The 22,508-nt window shown below is 36.9% G+C and overlaps 1 protein-coding gene across 1 annotated transcript in view; it reads left to right on the forward strand.

The window, feature by feature from the left end:
* The window catches only part of NKAIN3 (sodium/potassium transporting ATPase interacting 3), a gene marked incomplete at both ends in the record, with an annotated part of 516,754 nt that overhangs the window by 257,687 nt on the left and 236,559 nt on the right, over positions 1 to 22,508 (forward strand). Inside the window, 2 exons of the mRNA XM_081258399.1 lie at positions 11,454 to 11,591; positions 18,395 to 18,475. Of these exons, the coding sequence (XP_081114525.1) occupies positions 11,454 to 11,591; positions 18,395 to 18,475 (219 nt within the window). The remainder of the gene's footprint in view (positions 1 to 11,453; positions 11,592 to 18,394; positions 18,476 to 22,508) is intronic.

Raw genomic sequence — 22,508 nt, forward strand, 5'->3', positions numbered from 1 at the left:
GTGGTTACAAATCCACCTGCCAATGCAGGGGACACGGGTTCAAGCCCTGGTCCGGGAAGATCCCACATGCTGCATGGAGCAACTAAGCCCATGCACCACAAATACTGAGCCTGCGCTCTAGAGCCCTCAACCCACAGCTACTTAGCCCACATGCCACAATTGAAGCCCATGCACCTAGAGCCCGTGCTCCACCACAAGAGAAGCCACTGCAGTGAGAAGGCTGCACACCACAACGAAGAGTAGCCCCCGCTTGCCCCAACTAGAGAAAACTCGTGTGCATCAACGAAGACCCAACGCAGCCAAAAAGAAATAAAATAAAATAAAATAAAATTTAAAAAATACCTATTAAAAAAAAAAACTTCAAGAACATAGAGAGATTTTTAAATCTATTGGACGGATGGGAAGAAGACATTGCCTTCAGAGGAAACATCATGAAACAAGACCCCACTTCTTACTAACACCATTGGGATCCAGCACATTTTTTACTGTGCAGAAAGTAAAATAGATTTAATGAGAAATGTTTTTAAGTGTTTGAGTAAAATAAAGATACTTCCAAGTGAAGACAAATGGAAAGAATTTGCCACCAGGAGACCCTCAATTTAACTAATTTAAAAGTATATTCTTCAGGAAAAAGAAGTTTTCCTGGAGAGAAGATCTGAGAAACAAGAAGAAAGGATGAGCAAGAAGCGGTTATATATGTGGGTAAATCAGATACAAACATTGACTGAATAAAACAATAACAATAATAATTCAAGTTAGAAAACTATATGTAAAAAATACCTATTGAGGGAATTATAGTGTTCTAAGATTGTATTGTTTGAGAAAAAGGGTAAGATGATGATTAACTTTAGACACTGATAACATGTATATATGCTAACAAGTCTAGGGTGATTATTTAAATAAAAGTAATAAAGCCTTGAAACTAATATACTTGAAACTAATAAGGGGATAACATGGAATGGGAAAAAACTGATCATTTCAAAAGAAGGGATAAAAGTAGAAATAAAATCTTAGAAATGGCAAGAAAAAGAAATACAAAGCAAGGGTAATAGAAACAAATACACATATGTCTTTAATCACAATAAACATAATTGGACAATAGAAGACAAAGATTCTCAGGCTGAATTGAAAATGATAAGCTGAGTCATATGCTTATGTCATTTTTTTAATGTGAGTTTCTTATAGATGGCATACAGATAGGTCATGTTTTTTAATCCACTCTTCCCATTTCTATCTTTTAATTGGTGTATTTAGACCATTTACATTTAATGTGATTCATGATATATTAAGGATTAAAATCTGACGTTTTATTTTGTATTTTCTGTTCACACTTTTTTCATTTCCTTATTTTCTTTTCCTGCTTTCCTGTAGATTATTTGAACATTTATTAGAATTCCATTTTGATTTATCTATAGTGTCAAATAATTTTTGTGTGTGTGTGTGTGTGGTACGTGGGCCTCTCACTGTTGTGGCCTCTCCCGTTGCGGAGCACAGGCTCTGGACATGCAGGCTCAGCGGCCATGGCTCACGGGCCCAGCCGCTCCGCGGCATGTGGCATCTTCCCAGACCGGGGCATGAACCTGTGTCCCCTTCATCGGCAGGCAGACTCTCAACCACTGAGCCACCAGGGAAGCCCAATTGTCAAATAATTTTAACGTCTCTCTCCTCTTGGTAATGACATCTATTGTTAGTCTTTTTTCATTCAGTTTGAAATCTTCCTGGTTCTTGGCCTGGCATCATAAATATGTTCTTCTGTATCATTAATAACACTGCCATATGGAACAGTAATCATACTTATTGCACATAAAATTACAGGAAAAAGCATTATCCTTATAAAGAAATTTACAAATGTGGATCTTCACTAGAAGCAAGGGAATGAGTGTGTCTGAGATGAAAGCTCAGGATGTTGGCGGTGTATCTCTGTTCGATCAGTGTAGCTCATAAAATTAACACTCATTCAACCCCTGTCACTAGAATAGGGACCAGAAGACAGATAATATTGACAGGTTCTAATTCATGTAGTTGGTTTATACACTTATAATCTAAAAAACTGGAAACCAAGAGGCTGATCAAGCTTCCTGGTCCTTTGAGAAACATTTTAATGTCCAAAAAGTATAAGCATGGTTGAAAAGTGATTAATTCAGTTTGTCCCCTGAGACTCTGAAGATCAGACACCCATATCAAGTTGATGAAGACTATGTCACCAAATTAGATCATAGCTGTTGGTTAGTGATAACTGTGAAGAAAAAAATAAAATGCAAGTTTAACACCAGAAACACCTCAATCATTGTCTAAGGTTTTCACTAGCTCTGCAATTAGAGACATGCTCCACGGTCAGTGGTTTGCTGCATTGTCAGCATCTTTCCCTGGGTATGGACAGCAACAGGACACTCAAGCAGCTGCTACATAGTGAACTGCCTTTCTCTACAAAGAGAAAGACAAAGAGAACCATCAAAAGAAAAATAGACAGTTGAAGTTCACCTACTTTAACACCATGAACTGATTATTACTTAAATGTCTATTGTACATTCTAATTTTTCAAGTGAGAATGTCTTCTTTATAGCATAAATACTTTGGCATGTTCAAGTTTTTTCCATATTAGTTTCCAAAGAAGAAACATTTAATTTCCTTCCCAAATGAAAAATCTAGTTCTTGCTGAAAATGTATAGTTTATTATTTTTTTGAAAATGTATACTTTAAAGGAATTCTTTAGAGAAGGAATTTTGCAGGTGGTCTCTACTACAAATAAAAATGTGAAAAGGCCCTTAGAGAAACTTTCATCCCATAACCTTCTCTCTGTCTTCTCATGCTGGGTTTCCATTTAAGTAAAACCTCCATGGGAGTCTTAAATGCCACAGCAGGCGTGTTCCTGCCAGCTGTTTGTATAGGTCACCCAGCCGAGGGGTTCAACTTTAGTGTTCTTGGATCCATTATGGCTCCACTGGAGGGTTGAAATTTAATCTTCAAAAACTGTTCTGTAACAAACTGGCACTTTGGGCTTTTGCTGAAATAGTTGCCTTCTTCCTGGCTTGAGCTATTCATGAACTGGAACTGCATTTTTTAAGGTCAGCTTCTGCTTGGCAAAGTTGGAGGAGTTTGGCTGGAGGAGAATTTCTGGCAGGGGAAGGATACTTAGAAGCTGAATCAAATGATGTAATCACCCCATTTAGAGATCAAGGGACATCTTCAAACAAATACTAACAGATTATTCCCTTCTGCCTAATTTTTGTGAAATTCTTACCCAGAGCATGACTGACGTAGTATGAAGAGTGCTCACCGCCCCATTTCTTTTTTTTTTTTTCTTCTTCTTTTTTTTTTTTTTTTCGGTATGCGGGCCTCTCACTGTTGTGGCCTCTCCCATTGCGGAGCACGGGCTCCGGACGCGCAGCCTCAGCAGCCATGGCTCACGGGCCCAGACGCTCCGCGGCATGTGGGATCTTCCCAGACCGGGGCACGAACCCGTGTCCCCTGCATCGGCAGGCGGACTCTCAAGCACTGCGCCACCAGGGAAGCCCCGCCCCGTTTCTTTATGGCATGGTTCGTCTATGTCTCTTATCAGTGTCTGCAGGGCTAGCAAACAAGTATGAAAACCCCCCTCTTGACAAGAACCAGTTGGTAAAATGTAAGAATCTTTTTTTCAGACTGTGTGCTGCCAAAGGAAATATTTTGAAAGTTTATTCAATTTTAAGAGCCTCATTTCCCTTAATTAAACCACAGTTTGAAACTTTGTGTATTTAGTTAAGCTCACTGGGTTGATATGAGAACAGTAGTTATTAAAATAATCCCTAACAGTGAGTAACCCAAAAGTTATTGTTAGTGGCCTTTTAAGTTTCCTTCTAGGAAGCTTTTTGCCCAGTCCTTACCTATTATTTCTGTTATCCTGATTATATTTAGTTTAACCTAAATTGAAAAGCACTTGACCTTTTGTGCACATATCCACAGATAGAGAGGAGAGGGCTTCCATACCTGGAAAGAAATCGCTGATGATATTCTAATGATTGGATCAAAAGTATTTTAAAACTTTTTTGTTTGCCTCTTTAGTCTTTCCACATTGAATTCATTAATCATTACTTTAATAATATGTATGTAAGATCTCACTTCCTAAAATGATCTGGTATCATGTGATTTTTGCAATGCCTGCCCCTCAAAGCAGACTCTGGGCTCTAGAGAGACCAAAAACTACAAATTCTCTTTCAATTAATTCTTCTTGAAAAAGTCAGAGTATCCTGAACTCGGTTATTATCAGAGAGTGGCTTGAGAATAAAAACTTCTATGTAAGTGCTGAGTGTTACTATTGATCATTAAATATCACTAGACATAGCCCAAGTGATTATTGACATGAAAGCGACTTTATCTAGGCACGAATAAGGACTTATTCATTATCTTTTTATTTCAAATAAGGTATTACTAGGATATATGATATATGCCCTATTATATATACTGAGAACATTTATCTTTTTTTCCATTATGCCTTGTTGACAGAGCTTTATATAGATACTTTTGTGGATTTAGAGCTCTATTTCTTTACATCAAAATTCTAATACCTGTATCACAATTTTTGAATTATAATGCTACTTCAGTGAATTTTTCTGGAAAGAAATCTTCCTATGGATGCAGGAAGCTTTGAGAGAAGTTCTGGTGACTTTGGCAATGGAGTTGGACATAGCAGGCGCTGGAATCACACTATCTCAGATACGGTTTTCTGGGGCTGAGAGAGGGTTAGGGAAAGCTCTGGGCTCTTCCTCGATGGGTCAGGGCCTGGCTGAGATGTGTACACACCTCCACCACACATCAGGGTCCCATCCCTGAGAAAGGTAGAATTGAGAGGGCCGGAAATAACAACTGTGTGGTAGGCAGAATATTGGCCCCCAAAGATGTCCACGTCCTAATCACTGGATCCTCTGAATACATCTCCTTACATAGCAAAGGGGAATTAAGGTCACAGATGGAATTAAGTATTCAGCTGTGGTTAAAATGGAGAGATTTTTCTGAATTATCCAGGAAAGCCCGATGTAATCAATCACAAGAGTCTTTATAAGTGGAAAAGGGAGGTAGACAAGAAGGCACTAGAGGGATGGCAGCATGAGGACTTGACCCATGGTTGCTGGCTTTGAAGATGAAGGAAGAGGGCCAAGGAATGTGGGCAGCTTCTAGCAGCTGGAAAAGTCAAGGGAAAGAAATATCCCTTGGAGACTTCAGAAGGACAGTAGCCCTGCCTCCCAAGACCTTGCTTTTACTACAACAAAACCCATCTTTGTTTCGGCTTCTGAACTACAGAATGTACTATACTTCTATAAGTTTGAGTAATTTGGTAGCGCATTCAAAGAGCAGCAGTAAACTAATACACAACTGTTAGATTTATTGATCACCATCAAAAGTGCTTGACGTGCATATCCTAATATTTAACTGTAAGATTACTATTATCTACTTTTGATGAAGAAACTGAAGCTTGCCTAAGATAGCACAGAAAGTAAGTTTCTGAAAAATGCAACTTGCCTCTTCTGACAGACAGAGAGAGGGATTGCTCCACTTAGAAATTTAGGGGTAGGAGGAAGGAAGACTAAATCATGAAACAGCCCACTATGTTTCCTATATTATTTCTATCTCTTGTGATGGAGCTTATTTCAGAATTAACCTCATTAAACAGTGTTTTATTGCATGATTTCAGGGTAGTAGGATCGAAATAACATAGGATCAGGACATAAAGATGCTAGTCTGTTCTCTGATGCTAATTAGCTGATTGTTCTGAGCTTCTTTGTATAAAGATAATAATATTTATCTTGTTTTTTAGCATCAAATTAGATTAATAAATATGGAAAAATGTAAGTGTTAAATAATGTCCCACTCATAGTATTATTATTCTCTTGGGCTTTACAGCACTTTTTAAAATTTGGTAGCTTGGGCTTCCCTGGTGGCGCAGTGGTTGAGAGTCCACCTGCCGATGCAGGGGACATGGGTTCGTGCCCCGGTCCGGGAAGATCCCACATGCCGTGGAGTGGCTGGGCCCGTGAGCCATGGCCGCTGGGCCTGCGCATCCGGAGCCTGTGCTCTGCAACGGGAGAGGCCACAACAGTGAGAGGCCCGTGTACCACACACACACACACACAAAAATCGGTAGCCTATTCTCTGACATACTAAGAAGTTGGTGAAATAGTTGTCATTCTACCAGTTGATATGACTCGATGCATGAAATATACTAAAGAACTTTCCCAAGTGAATTTGTAGTTCTTAAATGCCCTTCACATGCCTCTTTCAGCTCATCAGCCTCCATAAATCTGTCCATGTGCAGTGCAATATCTGTTCCTTTTTAAACAGGAAACTTTCCTTGGTATGTTACCCACAGCTGCTTATTTCTTCAAAACATAGTTAGCATCACAACATGTGATTGTTTTCTGATTTCCAAAAATTGTTTCCATGACCAAGTAGCTTCTACCCTCATGATTGAATTGTAAGGGTAGGAAATGCCTATTCAATTTCCTTGAAATACAGGGACTCAAAATACATAGACAGAAGTCAAGAAGCCTTTTCAGATGTTCTGGAGACAATTGCTGAGTAAAGCTAATTCAAGGAACAAACTTCAACAATCACACTTGGCATCAAGGAAAGTACTCCTCCTCCAAACCCTATGGTTCCACCTCCCCCAGCTACATATGCACTCATGGTCATTCAGGCCACTGGGGAGGGTCTGTTAGACTTGATTAGTTAGACTTTATTCATTTCACTAAATGATTGGTTACTGGTTTCACTGGAATAATAGACTTTGCCTTCTAACACTGCTACCAAAAATAGTACAAAATCATGCAGAAACTGTGAAGCCCTTAACACAATTGCTATCTTTACTGGATAAACCAAATCATGAACAGGCCATATCTAGAGTTCCTGGATCCATCGAAGTCTGTGAACACCCTAAGGCTTGGTTATCTCTGTCTATAGACAAGAGAAACTTCTCTAAAATAGCACCTGCTTTAATGTAGTGGTAAATCTGCAAGTTATTAGGACTTTTTGTGGCACATCTCTATAAGTAGAGATCCTTCTATTTATTTTTTTAGAGCCATGAAAAAATATTCACAAATTATGGCTTAAAATACAAGATCGTTTTTTGGCCTAGGCCAGGTCTATGAACACAGAAGTTTGGCATCATCAACCTCAAGCATGAAAAGTCCACTGGGATTGAGTAGCTATGAGATTCTAGAGCAAACGAAGCAAGGATGATGGGCTGAGGGCTACACAGACTTTCCAGGCATAAAGAAACCTCCTCTAATGCCCAAAAGTTATTTGAAATGACCTGGGATGTATCAATTTAGCCAATAGGAATGTTAGAGCTTTGAAATTCCCTCTTTAAGGAAAGATTCAGTCCTTCATGGTTATAAAATACTTACCTCATGAATTCCTAGAGTACAGGTTATATAGAAGAGAGTATCAGTCACACAGTATGCTTTAATTTCACAGTCTTTTCGGAAACCATGGTTTGATTAAATACTTTCCTACGATTGCACTAACATGAGTAACCCTGTTTTGAATTGTGTCCAATTCTAGTGAGCAGAGAAAAGTCCCAGGGGAGTGGAAGGAAAAGGCAGCTCACCGTGAAGTTCAACCTCCAAGTGTACTCACTTCTTAGGAATGAGCATTCTTACCCAGCTTCTGTTTGGACAAGAGCATATTGTGTAGATCCAACCTAGGTAAATGACCAGGAAAATGTTTGGTCACCTAGAGTTTTTATAGCTCTTTAATTAAGTGTAAATAAATTTTCACAATTTGTAATAATTATGAGCTTTTAGGCAAAACACTGTGTGAAGCATTAAACATAATATATGGATCGATAAGAAAGTTACTGCATTTGAAAGGTGCCCCTGTTTGTCTCTATCTCTGTTGCTTGGGCGTACTAAGGAAATAGGGACACTTCTTGAGCTATTGGGAGTATGTGTGGTTAATATAGGATGTAGTTAATGATTCATATATTTATAGGAAATATTTTCACCTTGGAGCCTGATAAAAGGAAATGCCTGACCCTCCAGGAAGAATTTGAGAACACTCCCCCTTTCCCTTGCCATACTCATGAATTTATATAGAACATTCAGTCTCTCCCAAGTTCTGTTAGATATACTTTATATGGTCAGATTATACTTACATTTTGTTCCCTAATCATAATGAAGACTTCCAAGCTTTCTACAATTGGATTCTGAAAGTTACAAGCCAATAAGCAACATTCCCATTATAATGGGTGTGGGATAATTTTCATGCAGCCCAAGTATGATCTAGGGTTACATTTCTGTCCTTACAGTTCCAGTGTTGCCATCCCCATGCCACTCAGGGAGAATGTTTCAATGGCCTCTTCATATTTACATTCAAAGTCATGCCCAATTTTAATTTTGTTAGCTTTTTTTTTTTTTTTTTTTTTTTGCGATACGTGGGCCTCTCACTGTCGTGGCCTCTCCCGTTGCGGAGCACAGGCTCCGGACGCGCAGGCTCAGCGGCCATGGCTCACGGGACCAACCGCTCCGCAGCATGTGGGATCTTCCCGGACTGGGGCACGAACCCGCGTCCCCTGCATCGGCAGGCGGACTCTCTACCACTGCGCCACCAGGGAAGCCCTGTTAACATTTTTTTTTGTTAGTATTTTTGAACCATACTTTCCTTGCATCAATGGTTTGGTCTCCTTCCTTCCTTCCTTCCTTCCTTCCTTCTTTCTTCTCCCTTCTACTCTTCCTTTTTATTAAGATTCTGGTTGCCTTCGTTTTTTAACTTGTTAGGAAAATATACATATTCTTTTCCATCATATTCTTATAACTCCCAGAGTCTTACCTACTTGACCTTTTACTTAGAAATGAACCTATTGTTCTTTAGGCCACTGCTTCCTGTTCTGTTTTAAACTGGTGACAGGTTAATTTTGCTTTCTCTGAGTGTCTCCTTGCCTTTTTGTTTTCTTGAACTCTCTCCCTTTATTTAAACCTCAAGTTCTTCCAATGTCTCGTTCATTCTCTTCTTTGCTATGGCGTCTCCACAGAGCCCTCCATCCTCCACTTTCATCTGGACCAGATGTTTCCCTTTGATGCTGCATCACACATTTGATCACTCTGCCTTTCACTGCTCTCCTGAATTAGAACCACTATTTTCTAGGTGCCATATTCAGTGGTGTAGAGATAAATATTTTACCATAGGCTCTCATAACAAATAAACAAGACCTTTTTTTTTTTTTTAGCATTTCCTGATGTCCATGTTGTAAATATAATGGCCAGTGTCAAGTTCCCAAAACTTGAAGTCACTGACTGTGGAGTTGGAAAAAGATGTACCTGATCCATGCTCCCTGGCTAGCTGCAGCAGCTTGAGCACATCACTGATAAGACCATTTTGACAGAGATGTTTTTAAAATATATTCATGCTTTTTTTTGAGTTAGCAAAGCACCTGGATATTATTTAATTTCATTCTGTGGCTCTAGGTCATCATTATTAATATCAAGCTCTAAGGCAAAAAGTGGTATCACTAATGATGACATTGAGAGAGAATATATTTGCCTCTAAACTAAATGACTTAATAGCTGAAGGTGGAAATTAGATAAAGTAATTAATACCAAATGCAGTGGTACTTTGTTTACTTTTGAAGGGCCTTTTGTCATTGTTAGCTAACTTTTAAAATACAATACTCAAATCTAGCTTTCATGGTTTGTATAGTTGTTTTAGCTGCCTCTTGCCCGATCCTTGATATGGTCTCTTCCCGTCTGTTTGTTGTTTGTTTATGGCCTTTTATTTGTGCTTTTATTTCAGGTCACTATAAATTCATTTTAAGTTATCAGAGAATGAATATCAATAAGTAGACGGGGTGCCTCCAATAAAGAATGCAGATTTTCTAATCAGTGGTGTTAATTCGGCTTCCCTTTCATTGTGTGTGTTTTCTTTAATATCATAAAGGAGAATGCTATCCATGCATCTTCTGACAGAAAAGAAAATGGGGTTTTCTCTCTTTGAAAAGTTCACTTTAAAGGTTTTTGTGATGCACGACAGCTTTAAAATAGGGTTGCTTTTCAGGATGAATTGCCTGCAGCTTCTCTTCAGGATTTTTTTGGTTTTTTCTGAGCACATCTATCCTGTTGGACATAAAAAGCTGCATATGTACATCACTGATGGGCCAATAAATAAAATGCTGCGATTTTAGGGAAAGGTTCCTGGGAACTAATTAGAGTCACGAGCAGAGAGAAACAGGGGGTTGAAAACACCGTGCTGCTTCTTACCTTGCTCTGATTATTTTGTGTTTTAGCCATTTCTGTGCATCTTCCACTTTGTGAGTGCAGGGAATGGTGACAAATCACTTGATAATCAGGAAACACCCGTGAAATGAATGTGGTTCAGAGTGGTTGTCTTTAGGTATTTGCTCGTTTCTCTTCTCCTCCACAGCTTACTGAAGGTGAATCTAAACCAAAGTAAATTCAGCTTACTGGATAGAGGACATTTCTTTATGTCCAAGGAAATTAAAGGCATATGTATGTATGAGGCATACACCTGCCACATAACTAGAAAAATACCTAGGGTACCATTTTCATTTCAAATCTGCAGTTTCTTTTGCTGGCAGTATGGTTAATCGTGGGATCATTTTCTTAGAAATACTATTTTATCAAAGTAAATGTAGAAAAATGCTTGAAATGTGTAAGATTTGTGTCCAAATACAGCAGGCAGAATTATAAAATTTTTAGATATAAAATGCAATAAATATCATTTGTACAGGTAATGACATTGTTGGCATTCACTGGACTATATAAAATTCATTTAATATATTATCTCAATAAAATATGGTTCAAAGGAACTATGTAACTCTAGTTTTAGATCGGGACTACAGTAAATAAGTAAGCTCATTTTGAAGAAGGATTTATTATCATTAATGTAAGTAAGTAAGTAAGCCCAGAGTAAATAAATAAGCTTCATTTTGAAAAAGTGGTTAGTCATTATAATCAATGACAATCTAAAGAAAGGAAAAAAAAGAACAGATAATTTGATAATTCGTGTTTAACACAGGAAGGCACAGATGGGTAGTTTTTGTTATTGTTTTTGTTTTTGTTTCCAAAATAATAATAGTCCTAGCATTGCAAGCCTGGAGTTACTGTTCCGAGTGGGTTATACTAAGCCAATAATTTACTAAAAATAATGATAAGTTAATATGATAAAATATGATATCATAAAATGTTGCCTGGATTTACTACTATAGAAAATGATTTCAGGAGTATATCTCTAGTTCTCCAAGTCTATGAATACTTGAAGTCATAATACTCAAATTTATCTTAGTATATTTTCTGAGAGAAGTTGCGTAAAGCAGTACATGCAATGGGCACCACAATCTTAGTGACGATGGTGTCCATAGCTGCGATTCAAATTGACTGCAGCCTTCTCCAGCTGTGGAACCAAGATTAAAATGGTCTGCTGGTGCTTGGGTTAGATGCTCATGGGCTCTCTCTGCTTTGTTGCAGCTCGCAGCATTAGAGAGGCAGATCTTTGACTTCCTCGGCTTCCAATGGGCGCCCATCCTTGGAAATTTTCTACATATAATAGTCGTCATATTGGGTTTATTTGGAACCATTCAGTACAGACCTCGCTATATCGTGGTGGTAAGTCTTATTATTACCATGTCTTTTCATATAAACACTGCAAAACTGTTAGGAGAAGAAGTAAATCATTTTAGTTGTTCCCTTTGATATAACGTGGCTTGGCCATTCTGGCCTTCATTACTGAATTCTGTTGAGAGATGATTACCTGTGAGAAAGAAGAAGACTCAGTGAATGTTTACAATGAAAGCAAAGCAACGTGACTGTAAGCGTGAGATGCATAGTGAGACTCACAGTGTAATTGAAATCAAGTTTCACAAGGAAATTTAAGATGTGGTTTGGATGGAGTAGGACTGGATGTGGTCTTGATGTTAGATGAGATATAATTGTACCTTAACTATCATGTCAATGGCATATGTCACTAACCCTAAAAAGCAAACCGACCTAGCCATAACTGTTTACTAACTGATAGCAATAATACAGTTTAATTTTAATGGACATAGGACATTACAAAGGCATGTGCATTTATTTAGTACTCACCCTTTAAGGTATTGCATATTGTATATTACTGAACATTTCTCCACTTTGGTAAGATAAATTTGAAACATAAATCCATACTCCAAACTGTGACATACATGGTCAACACACCCTCCATTGTAGGGAAATTTAATAAGGGATATTCTGTGCTCCGCAGTTGACTGGAAGTTATTTCGAGTAATAGATTTCTTCAATGTAAAAGGAGGGGAATATTTTGGGCTACATGTATAAGAAGGTTGTCAGAAATACCAAGCATGTATAAGGAATTGTAATGAGGGGTGACATACTCTAAAATGCTCATTGAGCCTGAATAAATATACAATGTTCAGTAGAATTAGTGAATATTTTCTTGTAATGCGATGATTGCCTCACTAGAAGAAAACTATAGACTTAAAAATATGCCATCTTTGCGTTTTGGTTTAATCCAGTCACACCTATCAAAAAGAAAAAAGTTATAAATTTTTCTATAAGTGCCTCAATTCTCTGTTTGCATCTCAAAATTGGCTTTTGGGTATCTTTCATCATATCACACAGAGGTGAAGGTAACCAGCCCACAGCACAGACTCTGCCCTCAAAATTGCTGCTCCAGGCACATTGGAATATTTCTGTCACTCAGCTGACTGCAGTGACTAAACAATCCCTGCTTTACTCTTCTTCCCTGAAAGATAGCCTCTGCTAAGCCACTGTGTGATCTACTAAAAAGGTGTTTCACAGAGGTGGACTTGCAGCTCAAGAGACTTTAATATGCATAATAGCAAACTATTATTGGATTCTATGTTCTAGTTTGTTGCTTTGAACACAGAGCACTTTAACTTATACAGACTTGTCATTGTATGATGTTGTTTTCTGCTGAAGCACAATATGCCAGGTGACTGTGAAGCCAGTGGCTTCTATGGGATGAAGCTGTCTGTACACGTTAGTGACGGATCTAGTCCTACTGCTTTTACCCTCCATATTAGCTGTACACACTCTTCACGCAGCTCCTGCCTTGGTTGAGGCTTTGCAGTCTCTTGCCTGCACATGGACTTCCTGCTTGCCTTCAGCTTCCTCCCTGTTAACGTGTCCCTTGTACTTTTTCTGAATTGCTGGCTTAAAACCTTTCACTAACTCGTAGCAGGACAAAACCTAAGAATATTCTGGGCTGCCCCACTTGACCAAACTCATCTCACAATCCCTACTTCCTTCCTTCCTTTCTCCCCCTCCTTCTTCCCCGATATCTGTTTTTTCTTAACTTTCTTCCTTCCGTTTTTCTTTTACATATTCATTCCTATTTATTGGGTTTCTACACTGTACGTGGCATTGTGTTCAGGGCGGGGAACAAGGTGAGCAAATACAGACAGATGTGTTTTCTGTCCTCCTGGGTACTTACCTTACAGTCTAGTGAGGACAAGTGGGTTTTATCAGATAATCATCCACATAAACGTTAAATTGCAACTGTCACAAGTGTTAAAAAGGAGCACATTGTGCCAGTAGATGTATAATGGAGAGATCCCTCTGAGCCTGCAGAAGATGTATAATGGAGAGATCCCATAATAATTCTTCAACTGAATAGTCACCTTTAAGAGCCTTCTCTGGCCATCCCCCCTCCAGGCTAAGTGCCTCTTCCTCTCTGCACCCATAGATCCTGGTGACTCTATCCTATCTCTCTACACGGTTGCCATCCTTGCTTCCAGGCCCGTCTCATCTCATTCAACAGTGTCCTCCTGTATATGTATACGTATAGCTGATTCACTTTGCTGTACAGTAGAAACTAACACAGCATTGTAAAGCAGCTATACTCCAATAAAAATTTACAAAAAAAGAGTGTCCTCCTGGCAGGTAGACGGTGCCTGTCCATGGCTGTATTCTAAGTTATCCTGATGTGCATGGGCCTTTAAAGATGCTTAATACTTGATTAAACAAATAATAAATTAATTAAAGGTTATTGGATGAAATTATTTTACTGGATGGACTAGACGGTGATTTCTTATCTCAGAACGTGGCAACAATAGTTCTGCAAAAGAAGCTGGCCTTACTGCCTTGCTTCTTTCAATCTGAACGCCAGGATTTATAAGATAAAATAGTATGTGCTGCTCTGCCTGCACCTACCATTAGCTGACTTATTCCTTGACTTATTTTTTTTCTAATAAATATAACACTGTGGGCCCCTGACACTGTCTTGAGGAGGTCCCATGGCAAAGACTGTTAGAAAAATTCACCCAAATCACAAAATGAAAGAGAGATAATTCCCCTTTGGTTACCATCAGTGCTGAGAAGGTACAATTTACTATTTCTACATTTATTTTTAGAATATAAAACCAACTTTGTCATATGGTGCTCTTTCGCTGATTAAAATTTATTTTAGCTAAGGTACAAGGTGGAATATATACATTAGGGATACCAAGTGTAATCATAGCATTTGAAACACATTTTGTGTTTCCTTGGCTCTAGACAAAATGAAGCAGAGTGTGGGCTAAGTCATATTTAACAGTCATAAAAAGTAGTGTTCTGGAATCAGCTGTTTACTCCTGTCTGCTTTGCTCCTATGTCAAATATTTTAAAATCTTACTTACAAATTCTAGAAAGAGATTCTGCACTACAGTTATTTAAATCTTTATTATATCATGGATAATAATTTAATCAAGCGGTTTTACATTAATTTAAATGCAGAAGTATTAGCTAACTTGACAGTTTTTGAATAAAGATTAACATTGGAATTAAAAGTAACTCAAAGCTTCCTTTCTTTAAAAATTAAAAAAAGAAAGCCAAATAAGTATGCTAGGCCCATAAGTTAGTTATTTGGACTTTTATACAAATGTCCACATCCAAAGAACTGCAACTTGCTTTCATTTGAATTGTTATATAGGGAAATATCCCTACTATGTCATCATAAATCTCCCTCCAGAGTTATCGCTCAACATGGCAGTTAAGAGTGTTAGGTTTCCATTCAGTGGCTCAGATTTATTTCCCCCTGGACATGAATACTAAACTCCAGAAACTATTAGAACAATGAGTGAGCAAGGAACCTACATTTTTTTGAGTGAATCTAACATATTGAGTATAATATTGTATCTGATTGATACACATGTAAATGAATGAATGAATGAGTGGCCTTCCTGGTAATTGGAAAACAAACAAGCTCAGGAAGTAAAAATAATTTATGTTATGGACTAATTGCTCAATGAGAAAGAAATAGGCTGGGAGACTGCTAAAGTTCATTTCAATTAAAAAATGCTGAAATATCTTCATAAAACTATGCAATATCCAGGAAGCCACAGAGAGCACATAGATGTTTTTCCATCTTTATGGGCATTGTCTAATTAAACTAGGATTTAAAATATGTGTACTGAACATAAGCAAAGTAGGGTAGATAAATAGGTTGATAGATTATATTTAGATAGATAGATGATGGGTAAATAGATGGATAGATAATTATACAGAGTGTTTTTTTTTTTTTTTACCTTGAGAAGTTAAGTCTTCTATACTTCAAGTATATCTGTGTGGCTGTCTGAGCTTGTAGGCATACTCCATGATAACCAACTGGTATTTGTTAAAAATGTAGTTTACCTCTTTTTTTAATTCTAGTTTCAATTACATTATAAATAAATTAACCCACATCAAAAAGAAGAGAGGGAGGATAGTCAGTGTCTTATACCATATGTGGTTCTAATACTTTCTGCTTAGGCAAAATTCCTTTGGATGTGTTATTCATGTTGCTAGAAATCCTTTCCTCTTACCTCTGTGTGCAGACTTGAGTCTCAGGTGCACATTGAGGTATATGGTTTCCATTTCATAACAATCCAAAATTCAACCGTACAGGTCTTCTTTGTTCTCAACAAACCAGTGTATTAGAATAAAGAAACTTACAATATTGCTTTTAAAAAAGCTACGTATTTATATAACATAGGACACATTAATAGCAAAATACAAAAGAAATCATTTCAAAAACATAACCAGTTATAGAATATATATGAATGAATGAATTTTTGGTAAACTGGTAATCTGGTGAATTGGTTATTTGATAAATTGCAGAATTTGGGGAAGTCTTAACTTGCAAATTAATCTGTAGTCCTTTTCCTAAGATCTTTTAAAATGAAGACTATCATGTAATGCCCAAGCACCCCAGCTCTGGAGTCAAACTGCCAGAGTGCCTCTCCCAACTCTGACACTAACTGGGTGATCAGATGATTTCCTCTCTACCTTTGTATTAATGTGACGGCTAGATGACTTAATCTGTGTAAAGAGCTTATCACAGTACCAGGAACGCAGAAAGCAGCGGAGTAACTCTTGTTAGAAATTTCGGAGCTGACGGTTGGAATCTACTCAGCCTGATCATTTTATCTTTGAATGTTTGAAAGTGACATCAATAATACAACTTATGAGGAATCAGAATACACTTCAGTCACTAAGCTTGTGCTATGATTTTAAGTAGAATTTTTTGTTATGTATTTTTTATAACTATGAGTTGATTTACTTTTCTAAAATAATACTTATGGGTTTAGGCTTGCAGTCCTAATAATTAAGAATCATGTGGTTTTACAGTTAATTCAATTCATTTTCTTACTTTAGTCTTGCTTTATTTTATGTCCTTCCCTTAACCTTTATCACTGGCTTTTTCCTCCTGAATTAGTGGTCAGCACTACTCTGTCACTCAAATGTACCCATAATTATATTTATTTAGAATGAAAAATATCAGATACCAGATGCCATCTGATTAGCAACATCTTTAAAATGTGTTGTGGTTATTGTGACTTTATCAGTTTGCAAAAAGTATACATTGAGAATGTAGATTAGCTATTTTGAATATTCATGGGAATATTTTGTGGTTCAGAAAAATGCACTTCAATGCATTTGGTGCATTTTTAAGGGAACATCTAAACCCACTCACACTAGAAGACCTTGCCAGCAGCAGGTATCAGGTCAACAATATCGGCAACGACCAAAAGCCTAAATATATATTTTAACTTATGTTAACTTTTTAACATATTTTCCAACTCCTCTAAATTTCCAGTGATTTTGGAGCCTTAACTCATTATTATAAATGTATTATACTTTTTTTTAATGTATTATTCTTTAAAAAAATCATAAATGACAAAGATACAAAATGTAAATTGAATTTTAGAAAAAGTTTAAAAGCTTCTGATAAGGTTTGTAATAAGATCATGGCTATTTTATACAGTGTTTAAAATTCATAAGTCTATTATTTGGCAGAGCATAGAAGAAGCTAATAAATTATTTAAATATTTATCTTAATTTAACAATAGCTAATAAGTTATTTCAACATTTATCTTAATTTAACAATAGAAAGCAATAATTTAATTAGTATGCCTGTTTAAGACGTTACGGATTCATAGATTTTTGCAGTACAATGAAATGAATGAGCAAACCATTGTATTTGATCCGCTCATTGTGTTGCCATGGTAAGTTCCATCCTGAGTCATCCAAGCCTTCCTATATGTCAGTTTTCCAGACCTCAGTGTCTTTGTCTGCCTAAGAAAGTGCCTGGATGAATAGAGCCCTAAGACCTCTCTATTGATGAGTCTTGATCTAAGGCTACCTTAATTGTCTGACTAATACTCTTGAGGAAGGCATTTCCTAATACATAATACATTAATAAAACCAATTAATCAATAAGGCTGGCATGTTTAGAGTTTTTTGGTTGTGATTGGAAGGTATTTTCCCATTATGGAAATATGTTGCTTATTTGCTCACTCTTAATCCTACTTATTAATAAGTAGGATTTACTTATTAATCCTACCATAATTAGAACTTGTGTGCTTTTAAAAAATATTGTACATAATCACATTATATTCAGTAATTATATTAGGGGCATACACTCCACTCAATAAAATAGTCCAACAGTTGAAAAGTTGTTTATTTTACTCCATACATCCATTTTCAAACATGATCCTCATTCAGGGGTATGGAAGTGAAGGGTTTTGACTAACATTCCTAAACCTTTGATGATTTATTATTGTAACTAAAAGATAGCTAGCTAGATAGATAGATAGATAGCCCCCAGAAAATTCGCATAATTGTGTCCCTTGGAAAAGCTGGTAGTCAGAAAACGAATCAAATCAGCGCTTGGATTTAACTTGCATCTGCAAGCCAGCAAAGCACTGTAAAAATAAGTCTAGTTTTATTGGCATCTACTTAAAGCAGTAGAAACTATTGGATTTTTAATTTCTAGAGATCTTAGGGGACCACAAAAGGAGCATTCTTCTCTGAGCGTGCCCTGTTTCTTCCCAGAAGACACACTTATTGACATTTTTATTATCGATTCATTTAGTATGCATGCCTTTCATCTCCACATTTTTCTTCTCTTTCTTCCCCCCACCCTTTCTTTCCAGTATACAGTATGGACTGCCCTCTGGGTCACCTGGAATGTTTTCATTATCTGCTTCTATTTGGAAGTAGGTGGGCTCTCTAAGGTAAGTCCATCATGCTTTTAAAGTACACTTTTAAAAAGAATACACTAATAAATAATCTAAGTAACATTACAAATGGAATACTAATATATATATGTATACAGTAATCTAAGCAACATTACAAATGGAATACTAAGTATATATAGTAATCTAAGCAACATTACAAATGGGATACTAATCAAAAAAGAGTTTGGATACCATTAGAAAGAATAACCTTGGGAACATGTTAATACAATGAAACTCTGAAACAATGGCCTTATGATTTCGTTTGTTAAGCTGTCGTGGAACTCAGCTACCAGTGTATCCTCATGTCCAGTTTAAAAAGTCCTAATGTCCCAGTGACCACAGCCCCATATGCTAAATGAAAAATGGTTTTGAACATTCTTGTGTTTAAAATGGGAAAAGGGATTGACTAAGATGTAAATGTAACAAATATGAATAGCAAATTGCTATCTTTGCTTGAATATTAATTCTGGAAAAATAAAGTTTGTCAGAGAAGGAAATCCTCATTGTAGTAAATGGAGCATACGTTTACTGACAACTAAATACATCAGTGCAGTGATTCCTATTGTGAAATCCTGATCAGAAAATAATTGTCTTGATGCAACATGATACAAATATTATTTCTGTCTAGAACTCACATCAACAAAGCACATAATTTTCATTATGACTCTTGCAGAATCATTGTTTGATTACCATCCAAATGGAAGAGCATCTTGGGTTAAGTTTCTAGTTATGTTTCTTAAGCATTTTTCTCATAAACCAGCACAGTTCCCACTTGAAATCATAGAGAAGAAACCTAACAGTATAATTACAAAGAGAATAAGAAAGCTGTAATCTATCTTTTAGATTTCTTGTTATCAACTGTATTTGTGCAAACATTCTACTGTTGTATGATGGTCTCAAATTTTCTTTAAGTAGCATTTGTGGTTTAGATCTTAGAAAATTTGCCTTGACCAACACAGAGACTTTTACAATTGTTAGGCTCCACTGAAGTCCATACGCTAACAAAGAATTTTTGATATAGCCAAGCAGCAAATATCCCTGAAGGGTTTTCTCCAGAACCTCCAGAGGTGGTTACTCTTTGTTCTACACCATAATAACTTTATAATTAGAGCTTGTCATCATTTTCTCACATTGGCAAATGTATTTAGGAACCAGAAATGACATTTCTGAGTTACATACAAATGCACCAACATCTACCTTTACCTCTACCTGATTTCTAAGACATAAGAAAGTACTTAAATCAGTGCCCAGTTATCATCTGTAACATGCAGATTATACAGTAATTTTAAAATGCAATTTTATGAATAAAATAATTTTGGATAATAAGTTAAGCATAGCATTTTTCAACCCATAGCATTTTGTTACTCATGATTTGATTGGTCATTTTAAGTCATACTTTTATTTCGCTGGGTGGAAATCATCTTTTATCTCTTTCTCTATTAATTGGTTTGGAATAAATTAGACCAGAGGAAATTTGTTCCATGGAATTGGCATCATAGTGTGTTGACAGAGGACTGAATTTCAAATCATAAGTCTTGGATTCAAATCTGGTCTTTAGTGCTTATAAACTATGGGCCCTTAGGCAAAGCACTGAACCCCGAAAGTCTCTGTGAAATATAAAAACAGGACCAGCTTCACCAATAAAGATAGTAATCAGTGTTTGTTTGATGTTTCGCATTGTTACCAAATATGGTAACTCAGGTAAGCTGCAAAGTAATCCTGTGATGTGATTTTTTTTTTAATTTTTAAAAACTATAATAATAGTAGCATTGATTTGTTCCCCAAAGGCTGATTTCCCTCCATGGCTCAAGGTGACCTTTGTGAACTGTTTCTTGTAACTGCTTTTCTAATATCAATGTGCATGTCAAGGATTTTTTTTCCTCGTTTCTTTGGGTTCAAGGTTAAAAAAAATGGGTATAGTGGTCCCCGTTACTCATTTTATTACCCGTTCAAATGCCCATTAAGCAGTCAACTAAGTATTCTAGATCATAAATAGGATAGATGACTCCAAAAGGAGCATCCTAAAGATTTTCTGTTGGTCTCTATTTACTGTTTCAAAGGCTGGTAACCTCTCCCTGGCTAGCCACAGGTAAGCCTCAATTCCAGCCTGTAGGGAATCTATTCTGAAGACTAGAGCAGATAAACCCAAGCACCTCTGCCATTTTTTTCAGGTTGTACCCCATTTCATAAGATATTCCTTGTCCACGTGTGCTAGTTTATATACTAACTTTCTAGAGCCCTCTATCTCCTGCTAGTTAATGGAGGCATTTCTTGGAATTACCCACTTGGATAGATTAATAGAAGCCTCCCTCTACTTTGATTTTTGCCCAAAAGGTCCATTCTAAAATGGTGAATCTTTGTCAAAAGACCGGATTCAGATTAATTTCCACAACATCTCTAGGGATTTGGGTGTTATTCCAATGACAGGCACTACTGAGCCATTCTTGTTAACTAATAGTGTACCCACCTGGAAGACCACAGCACTAGTTTTACTGGATTGTTGAACGAATTAAGTAAGATGATCCATACAAAGAACTTAGAAAGGATCTTGGCATATTGTGAGGTTTCAGTAAACAGTGGTTTTTATAATTGCCAATCAAAATCATCATCTTTATTATTATTGAGAAATTAACAGACATCATGGTCCTCATTCTGCAAACCTGTGGGACATATATTTATTACTATGCAAGAGCTGTAAAAGGGAAGAAAATGTGGGACTGAGTGACTTGTTTAAAAAGTATGTAACAGTCCCTTGTGATAGGACCTCAGATCTGCATATTAACTTCACAGCTGTAACACGATTAATTAAACCCTTTCCTTCAACATGTAAATAGCATTTTTGAAACGCTTCTGCAGCTAGATTATCCTGCTGTCCCTCCTGCTCCCCTTGGAAGGACTTTATGCATCTTTGGAGGCCCTAAGACTGTTTTTCATGCTGTACTTTAAGATCACCACGGGTACAATTAATAAGTTATTGCTGCTTTGGAAGTCCCAAGACTTGAAATCATTTTTTTCTTCCTAGGAATCCATTCAGAATGTAAATATGAAAACCTAATTCATTTGCTACATTTAAAGCTACTGAAAGACAAGTTACATTGAGAAATCAAGTTGTACTTGTTTTTAATCCCCCCCCAAATTAAGCTGATGCCTTATGGCATCTTTTTGATTACTCCAAATTGTAGAAACTTTATGCTAATATTTCTTCTAATTGACTTTTCCTGAGAGATGTATGGAACTTACACCTTACTGATCCTAGAGAATTTTCAGTGTGTCACATTTTCCTAGAATTCTGACTGTGTGTGATGGTGCATGAGCATAATTTAGACATAAAAAATGAATGTACAGAAATTCTCTGTAGACTTATATTAATCATGAGCTTTGATCAGGGGTTTTCTAAAACTTAGGCAGGAAGCCTGGGACTAACCCTTCCTGATTTCTCCTCTGTACTGGCGTTCACGTTGCCTTTGCACAAAAGGAAAACTACCTATATTTGTTTCTCTGTATCATGTCTTAATGACTGCACTTTTTTCATAGTACCTGATTTGTGGGTATTTTGATTCTTAAAGAAATTTAATTGATACGGCCACTATGGAGAACAGTATGGAGGTTCCTTAAAAAACTAAAAATAGAACTACCATACGACCCGGCAATCCCACTACTGGGCATATACCCTGAGAAAACCATAATTCAAAAAGACAAATGCACCCCAATGTTCACTGCAGCACTATTTACAATAGCCAGGACATGGAAGCAACCTAAGTGCCCATTGATAGATGAATGGATAAAGAAGATGTGGCACATATATACAATGGAATATTACTCAGCCATAAAAGAAAATTGAGTTATTTGTAGTGAGGTGGATGGACCTAGACTCTGTCATACAGAGTGAAGTAAGTCAGAAAGAGAAAAACAAATACTGTATGCTAACACATATATATGGAATCTTAAAAAAAAAAAGGTTCTGATGAACCTAGGGGCAGGACAGGAATAAAGATGCAGACATAGAGAATGGACTTGAGGACATGGGGAG

This window comes from Mesoplodon bidens (assembly GCF_964165515.1).
Source record: "Mesoplodon bidens genome assembly, chromosome: 16".
NCBI classification, from domain to species: domain Eukaryota; kingdom Metazoa; phylum Chordata; class Mammalia; order Artiodactyla; family Ziphiidae; genus Mesoplodon; species Mesoplodon bidens.